Source organism: Haemaphysalis longicornis, unplaced genomic scaffold (genome assembly GCF_048455015.1).
Source record: "Haemaphysalis longicornis isolate Haplotype H1 unplaced genomic scaffold, Haemaphysalis longicornis Haplotype H1 scaffold_1, whole genome shotgun sequence".
NCBI lineage: Eukaryota > Metazoa > Arthropoda > Arachnida > Ixodida > Ixodidae > Haemaphysalis > Haemaphysalis longicornis.
The window spans coordinates 112,256,000-112,264,834 of NW_027526203.1; the positions used below are offsets into that span (position 1 = coordinate 112,256,000).

The 8,835-nt window shown below is 47.3% G+C and overlaps 1 protein-coding gene across 4 annotated transcripts; it reads right to left on the reverse strand.

The window, feature by feature from the left end:
• Positions 1 to 2,740: 2,740 nt before the first annotated feature.
• LOC144165401 (uncharacterized) lies at positions 2,741 to 8,198 on the reverse strand. Of its 4 annotated transcripts, none has more exons than XM_077695465.1 (3): positions 7,761 to 8,198; positions 6,076 to 6,132; positions 2,741 to 3,813 (listed from the first exon to the last, which is right to left on the reverse strand). In XM_077695465.1, exons 1-3 carry the CDS (start codon positions 7,920 to 7,922, stop codon positions 3,319 to 3,321), a joined length of 714 nt encoding a protein of 237 aa, XP_077551591.1. In that variant the 5' UTR covers positions 7,923 to 8,198; the 3' UTR covers positions 2,741 to 3,318. The 4 variants fall into 4 exon arrangements, with proteins under 4 accessions (XP_077551591.1, XP_077551590.1, XP_077551593.1 ...); XM_077695464.1 differs by having other exon boundaries at positions 6,016 to 6,132; XM_077695467.1 differs by lacking the exon at positions 7,761 to 8,198 and adding an exon at positions 6,221 to 6,370.
• Between the last annotated feature and the right edge of the window lie 637 nt (positions 8,199 to 8,835).

Genomic DNA, 8,835 nt, shown 5'->3' on the forward strand with positions numbered 1-8,835 from the left:
TTTCTGATAATGGACGTTACTACCTAGGTGATGCAGAACGATGCTTGAACTCTCATTTGGCTCGAAAAGTTTTTAACACTTCAGCCCGTTCAGCACTAACGCCCAGGTCATTTTTAGCTCCAGTTAATGGAGTGCAGAAATGCCTCACATATTCTGGGAGTATTCTTTCACTGCTGAAAATCAAAATACTATCAGAAGGATATCAACGATGAGCATATGAAAGCAGAGCGGGCAAAAAAGAACAACTGAATGTAAAATAAATATTTATTGAAGACAACGGCCTCAAAAAAAGAACACAACCAATCGCAGTTCAAAAAAATCTGGAAAAATTCATTATGAACTCTAGCAAGCCTTTCCGAGGACAATGAGGCCGATTCCGAGGACGACTTATGCCAAACGGCATACTATCGCAATGAAAAGAAGAATGCCTCGAGATCACAAAAACTATCATAGCAGCAGAAAAAACCACACTTTCCCCTGAAAGAAAGCAAAGTGATTGCCATATAAACAGGAAAACTCTGCTGTTTTATTGCATAACTTAACACAAAACTGGTACAAAAAGTAGAATGCAAAGACCCCATGACTTGCACACACACACACACAACGCATTTATCCAACAAATATTCTGTACACAGTGACTATGCATTTGGTAGCATATCAGTACTTGGCCAAAGTAACACAAGGAAGAATTTTGTATGTGCATCTATGTGCAAAGCTGATTATGTCACACTTGAAAACTATTACCCCGAGGATGAAATCACATTACTTCACAGTGAAGTCACATTGCTACTGAACTATAAAAACAAACCTTTCCAAGAACGTAATTATTGTAACTTAAAAAATTTGACAAAAACAGAGTTTCTGCACTGTTTGAAAAGTGATTATTGTGAAGTGAATATACGTCACACAGGTACATGTACGGAAGTGCTAGAAGAAATGAAGTTGGCAATCGATTTCGAATTGCGGCACTACACAACTACATCATTTCCATGAGGAAATTGGCCCCAGCCATTTCGCAGCAGTAGAATGGGCTTTTCCAGCCCCTGTATTCGAGCAACAAACATGTGAACATTAAAGAGACACTGAAGCAATTTGTAAACATTGCAGGATTACTAGCGCAAATTGTAGTCTGGCCGTGTTTCAACCCCTCTCACTGTATTTACGCAACTTTAATAAGCAGAAAAGTCAATTCTTCACGCTTCAGCTAATTCGGTTTCGCAGCAGAAATCAAAGGCGCACCTAAAAAACTTCGAGATTGGAATGGGAAACGAACGAGCTTGTGTGCATCTCAAAAGAACAAACAAACAAACGAAAAAAAAAACACCGCACGGCATTGCTATACAACCAAGTGAAAGGCAGAATGCCCACCTGTGGCCATCAATCTAGCGAACAATGCAGACAACCAAGGAGTTGTCTCTTTTTTTGCCCTTGTGTCGAACACTGTCCAGTCAATCTTCACACTGTGTTTGTGCGCGTCACATGCGCGCAAGCGGCATTGCAATGGCTTCTCCCACACCAGCCAAAATGACGAAGTACGAATGAGGACTTGGCAGCGAAGGTAAAAGTATTGAAGGCGTGAAAGTAGGAGAATCGCGAAAAGAAGTGATGGAAAAGTTCAACATTGAGAGGAGCCTCTGAGTCCTAACGTCAAGAACCAAGATCAGATTATGCATGCAACAATAACAGTGACTTGTATAGCAGTGTGATGAAACGGCTTCAAACCCTGTGCTGTGCGAGAGCTTTGTTTGCGTATCGCAAAGATACCTTCCCTGTCGACATTAACAAACAATCACTCACTCATGCCCTCGCACTAATCCTTTTCATCACACAGATGGTCGCTCCCGAGCCCATGCTCTCTGTTTGCACTCCTTTTCGTCACGCTTGTCACTCCCCATCACACTACCCACCACACACCTTGTCCACGCGTGGTCACTCTCAAGCCCATACGCCACTCATTGCACTGGTCTTCGTCGCAGTTGTCACTCTCCTCATCACACATCGCCACTCTCGAGCGGTCTTCTTGCGGCACTTGTCTTTGCTGCACTTCTCACTCTCCCCATCACATGAACCCTGTCATTTTCCCGGGCACACTGCTCGTTGCATTCCTCTTCCTTCAACTCATGGCACTGAGCCGGGGGAGCTAAGACATTGTGCAGCTGAGCAGCACGACATAGCAGGTTCAATACTCCGGCCACAGCAGCTGTCTTTCCGAAGGGGGTGACAAGCATAAGCTCCTAAGTGTATGAGATCCCAATGCACGCTGAAGATCGTGAGGTTTCCTAAATTCATCCTGAACTGACTTGCCGCGGTGGCTGAGTGGCTAAGGCGTTGCGTTGCTGATCCCAAGGATTTGGGTTTGATTCCTGGCTGCGACGAAAAGAGAAAATATCTGTGTGTTCGAGATTTTGGCACACGAAGTTTACCCCAGGTGGTCAAAATTAATCCGGAGCCCTTCACTACGGTGCCATAGCCCGGGTGCAGCTTCGATGCGTAAAATCACACAATCAATCAATCATCCTAAACTGTACATCGGTGCCTTAAGTTTGCCTTTTGTTCTCCAAACTGCTGCCAGTTAACACACTAACGAATCTGAGAGACAGCTGCCCTCATTCCAACACTTTTCGATCCACATTTTGCCTTTGCAGTCTTTGCCTTGCTGTAGCTTTCGTAGGGTGATCCGCAACCGAAGCGAAGCATGAGGAAAGCCTGTGTTAGGCGCTTCTGCAAGTCGTGGCAATGTGGAAAGCTGTTCGCGAGTTGGCATTTGTCCATAGCAGCATTTGTGAGTGAGGCGAGAGAAACTGTTAGAGCGTCATGTTCGTGTGCACGGAAAACACTATCCGCATGCTGCAGCAAGCTCACGACATGACCTGATGGACGTGTGAGAGGGTTGGGTTGTGACAGTGAGCAGTAAGACTTCAGCTTCAAAAGCTGCTCATTCTGCTCCACGGGCTCTGCCTGGAGACACTCTCTGCATGTGTCACAAAGCTTGAATTTCTTGCTGACACTATGCGTTACGTACCCCGCCACATAGACAAGAGACTCCATTTGTACGTCATCAAGTGGGGGAGCATCATCGTCAAGAAGGCTGTCAGTTAGGAGCTCAACTTCTGCTGCCTCCACACTGTTCTTCTGAGCTGCCTTCTTCATCTCGACAAACTCGAGGAGGTCCACAGAATCATCTATGTCGTAGCTGCCCTTGCGACTCGGTTTAAAAAACTGGCTCAACATTATGAGGCGGAGCATCAGCTTGAACTCGAGTGCCCTCGGCACCGGGTGCCTCGACCGAATGCAGGAGAACAGATTCTCCAAGGCATCCTACGTCAGCCTGCACAGCAGCACGAACTTAAACTTGTGCACACTCAGAAGCTGGTGCTGAATTTGGAGAGCACTTGTTGTACTAATGAGTACACCTGCTTGTACGGGCTTGAACTGGTCCCTTCGGTTGCTCTTTATGGAGACATGAGCAAATATCTCCATAAACTCCCTGAGGAACGCCACTGCCTCATCATGAGCGTCTGGCTTAAACATGCTCATAGCGGTGCCGATGTACCGCGACGTCATCAGGGTGAACCACCGGTACACCCGCTCAACAAACCACGCTGTGGTTAGGGCCTCCTCCTCCATCCGCCCAAGACTCACTAGTACGCGTATAGCAGCGCCAACACTATGGTTGAGGACAGCAACCGCAGATGCCACGTTCATTTTGGCAAAATGGTCCTGGTCCAGGTAGGCCGGCTTGAGGTGGGGGGCCAACTTGAGGTCGCGTTCGGCATCAATATCCGCCAGCTTTCTGATGTGCTTGACTGACACCTGCGAGATGCACAGAACATATTTGAAAATGGTTTAGCTTAAACTGCACTAAAATCCCCCAGCTCAAACACTAACACACTATCCCTACGTTGATAGTCATTCTAGCGATCGTTGCTGTGCTCATTCTTGCGTTCGATCACCTCTTTTGAAATCACCTTGGATGACAATCCGTAGCACAATTTTTCACCACACTATCATCCTCTCTTGCACGTTTACCTTGCTTTTCGCGCCGGCCTTGATTCTGGACGGCAGCGAAGGGCGGTCCCTGCCGCGGCATGTGTGGTGCTAGCCGTTTTGTGCCCCGTACAGGCATGCACGACCGGCAAGTGTGCGGAGCGCTTCCGCGCGCATAAAACGCTTCATGCTTTCAGCTTGCTTGATTTCTTCTTAAAATCTTATTCAGCTAAGCTGTCGTCACAGCCAACAACGTTGATCGGGAAAACAAAAGCCTAGAGCGCTGTGGTCCCACAAATTTCCTAATTCCCTTATAATAAGGGATCAGGAACGTGGTGTACCTCCGTATATTTGTTTGAGCCCGTCGCTTCGCGTACAAAGCACAGAGCACCCGACGACACGGCCTGCCCCGCGACTACTCGTGAAGGCAATGTAGTAGCCACGGGCGCTCGGGTAGGAAATCTCCATGGTATCTAGGAGCCGCTTTAGGGAATCACGCAGTAGCATTACGGTTAAAAATCGACGCAGAAGCAACTCTAGACAATGATGATTAATAAAGTGCAGGTTACACGCCTGCTTAATTTGGAACTTCGCCCAGAAAACTGGGACACAGCGAAGCGGCGGCGCACGTCCCTGGCCGTCTTCCGAATATGAAGCTGCTTCCGGTCGCTGCCGCTGTTTCTCGCTCTTCCGGCGATGCGGCAGGGAGCGGTGGGTCAACTTAAACGACGAATACCGCTGTCCCCAAGCTAAAAATGACGAAAAAAACTTTACAGGCATAAACTGACCAATGTAATAATTGTAAAAAGTAGAGCTTTGCCCAGTTTTAAAAGCATGATGGGGCTAATTAGTAATGATGGGGCTAATTAGTAATTAGCCGATGATGGGGCTAATTAGTAATGAATCAGTGGCACCTGTTTCATTTCAGGTTGGGACGATGCAGCATTGAAGCTTTTACCTCAGACCTCATCACATGCTTGAACCTTTAACAGAGTGCTTGAAATTTCCACTAATTACGCTAGCTGGCATACTTTACGGACAAGACGAGCACGGCTAGGTGCCCAGCCTTAACCTGGACTAGTTTGGTTGTTTTGAGGTGAACACACATACATGGAATGCCACGTGCAAGGTACACCTTCAACTGATGTCTAATGATCAAACGTGTACCGTGATAACATACTAAAGCTTGTTCGGCACCACAATTTGAATATTTCAAAAACAGCGCAGAGACGAAGGTGTATGGAGTGACAAACTAGGGCGCTATGATTTGTCAATTGTCTCTGGGCTATTTTTGAAGCAGTCAAAGCGTGTATTGTGCTCTTGTTCTGCTTATAATTTCTGCTTCGTCTACATAAAAAAATGAAACAATTAAAATCTTCGGTTGAATCTTTGTCGTTGCCATGCCTAATTTCATCCTGTACATACCTCGTGACTGCTTCCACCCATACTGCTTGCAAAATTGCTTAGCTTCATTGGGAGCTCAGGTGAAGGACGGTCATGCATTCAACGCCCGAGAACACTGTCCCCAGAGCACATCACCGTCTCTTATACTCCTCAAGAAGCGCACAGCAGGCCTAGGTGGCATGTAAAACCACCGCCTCATCTCACACGCCAGAGCCACATAAAATATCGTCGCCGCCTTGGGTGGAGACGTTTTCCTAACTCAAGCCGCAGCGGTTTGAAGCAACGCAAGACATAAGAAACTCCCCGCACAGGGATGATGCTGAGATAGCATGAAGCAAGCCGCGTTATCCATGGCGCTGTACGTGCCTGCCCAACCGTACAAATGGAGTTGGCGCCATTGCGCAGGTAGTGCCGCCGTGTGCACCCTCCAGAAAAAAATTTGTGGGCAATTCATACTTCCTGTTCACTGGACAAAAATTACATATATGAACACAGTACAGCCTGCGAGACAATGCCATGTCTCCTGCTCCGTTCCTTATTTGTGTGTGTGGTGAACTTGAAACTGGCCCACACATACCTACATCTTATGAAGCTATGTTCACTTCCACACACACATATGCTTACCTGTCTCAATTGGCTGAGCTTCGCCATCCAATGGAGGAGGCCATACTCCATGTGCTTCACCTGGGAATGGGCGAACGGCAACAGAGGCAGCAGGTGCATCGGCGGCATCCAGTGTGTCTGAGATGCCAAAAAAAATAAAAACCATACATGTCATCGAGATAATGCATGGTACAATGCTCAGCAGTGCATCAGCTAAGTGACATACCGTGGGCTTGTTCACTGCCTGGCCTCCTCGGAACCTTCCCCTTAGCCCGTTTCTGCTGGTTGTTGGAGGCTTCGATCGTTGGCACAGCATTCCACTTGAGGAGCTTTCGGCCATCAGCCCTGCCCGTTTCAAATTGGCTGTCTTCAAAGTGGTCCTAAAAAACAATTCAATACAATAAGCAAACAAGAAAAGTTTTATCAAATGCAGAACATTGTGTGAATGCTTTCTCGCTTGAACGTCTCTCTGTCAACTTCACATGAAATTGAAACTGCTAAATTGCGCCCCACAATACGTCTAACGGCGTTATTCGGCAGCATCATGTCGAAATTCCGAGTTTACAAGCCACACAACAGATCGCAAGCAGTATACCCGCAATTAGTGATCAAGGCATTTTAGAACATGCCAGAATGCTAACGCTCAGTGGCATTATAAATGTAGGCTGCGAAAATATTTTGAAAATTTTAGTGTACGCATAACTTAGTGCACACAGAATGCTTTTGTTTTGTTCTTATTTTTTCTGAGAGTTTCGTGTTATACTACAGAATGCACAACCTCGTAGAATTTATCTAAAGTGAACAGGCCAAGCTTTATACCAGAATTGGCAACAGAATGGGGTGAAGGCGTTTGTGACATTAATAACACATCTGTGGGGCCTACTTGGTGCCGCATAAATGAGTGGGAGAGCGCCTAAACATTAAAAAACGAATGAGGACGAAAGAACATGGCGAAACAACGCGCGATTTGTAAAGTTTAAGCGCTTTCACTCGTGACAGTTCGCGGTGTACATCAAACCAAAACTTCCAAAATCTTCTGGAAAGTTCCGCACTAATTCCCGTGACCCCTCCGTGAACGCTAAACTGCCGAATTAAAATTTATCCAACCATTTCGGATTCTCGTAATGGCAGTCGCCCAACGGGATGGAACGTCCCACGACATGCAAACGTCCGGGGCGGGGACGAAATAACTTGAACGGATGGCGGTATTCATTTTGGCAGGCGCCTCGTAGGCGTTGTGAACCCCCCCGTACCCTGAGACATATATGTTAATTCCCTGCGAGGCCACATGCGCGCATTTCACCTTCAATTTCCACGTATGTGAATTCTATGCCTCTATGAACTCTAAGACAGGCGTCGTCATATGCGTGCCGGATTGTGAAATTGCCGTGCTCGCTCGCTGGCGCGCGGCCCAAACTCTCTCACCGTTTCCTTCCCTTGCATACTATTTTCTCCCCCCTGCACTTTGTAAATTCTCATCTGTTTAACTACGCCTCCTGCGTCCACATCTCTTGCCTACTTCTATTCCAGCACAACTCCGCCAGCACCCGGCCGACGCGTACGTTGTCGGGCCGCGTTGGCGAGCGAACGAGTACAGCAATTTCACGACGCATATCGCGGCCCGAAGACCGCGGTCGGACGTTCGCGGCGGCGGCGGCCGGTCTCGCGAGCTCATTAGCTGCGAAGCGCTCTGCACGGAATTCTCACAACGCCTACGAGGCGCCAGCTTTTATTAACTATCGCGAATTCACTTCAAACAATCTCACCTCACAAATCCTGGAGTACGGGGTGGGCACGAATTCATTGCGGCTGACGAGTTGCAGCCACACGCGTAGCCGCTCGCCGTCCTTTTTCCCCAGCGGGAAGCGCATGAAGCGTTTTCCATCTTCCTGGGAGTTGTAACAGCCGAGTATGCAGCAAAACGGCATCTCTGGACAGACTTCTGCAGCTAAAATGCTGCGAAGCGTGCCAAGCGCGGGATGGTTTGGTCGGTTTGGTTCACGTTCGGAACGTCGGTCGCGCGCAGCCTGGCGCAGCCACAGGGCGAACAGCTAGGACTACCACAGTTGACCGACTGAAAACGCACAAGCAACAAAATGGCAGCGCCCATGAACCGTCGCAGTGTAAACAAATGTCACGTGTCGCGAACTGACCAATCATCTTGGCGGCGGCACGGAACAATGGGAGAAAAGAGTGCCGATACTCTAAAACCGTATATAGTGACACTACCACCCACTATGTCAAAGAGGCGGCTTCCAGCCAACAAACAACGCTGTTCTCCGTCAGACAAATGAGTGATTTCCCTATTTGTGCGAAATATTTTTATACGTGAAAAATACGCGCGGAGTTTGCAAAATCTCACGTGACCTTCTGGTCTTTCAGCGCAGGTAAACTTTCATCGCTGACATCTTCTCTAAGTAAAAAAAAGAAAGACGTCCTCGATGTTGATGGTGCAGCCAGAAAATTGTCATTTTTCGGCTGCGAAAAAAAATTGCCATTTTTCGGATGCGATAATTGCCATAAAACTGCCATTTTCAGATTTCAGTATCAATACAGACATCTTTATCCTCTCCTCGACCATCGGTAGCCACCAAAGAGTTCAAACAATATGAATGATGCTTTTGGTCAAAAAGTAACGGCGCAAGTACTACCTGACCCACCCTAATTGAGAACGAGAGATGCTTTTTATTAAGTGCTTATCCTATGTGCTACCGGGGCTGGTAGGGCGACTACCTAACACAAGTAGCTTAACGCCTAAACAAGAACGTGTTGAGTTATTTGCTAAACGAAATCAATCTGGTGAAGTCATAGCCTTAGTAAAAATGCCTTAGATAATAAAAG

Coding starts and splice junctions, on each gene's coding strand:
- LOC144165401 (XM_077695464.1), bottom strand. CDS start 7,922: ATGCCGTTTTGCTGCATACTCGGCTGTTACAACTCCCAGGAAGATGGA. Junction 6,133..7,760: donor CGTACTCCAGGATTTGTGAG/GTGAGATTGTTT, acceptor TTGGCATCTCAG/ACACACTGGATGCCGCCGAT. Junction 3,814..6,015: donor AGCTCAGCCAATTGAGACAG/GTAAGCATATGT, acceptor TGCATCTCGCAG/GTGTCAGTCAAGCACATCAG.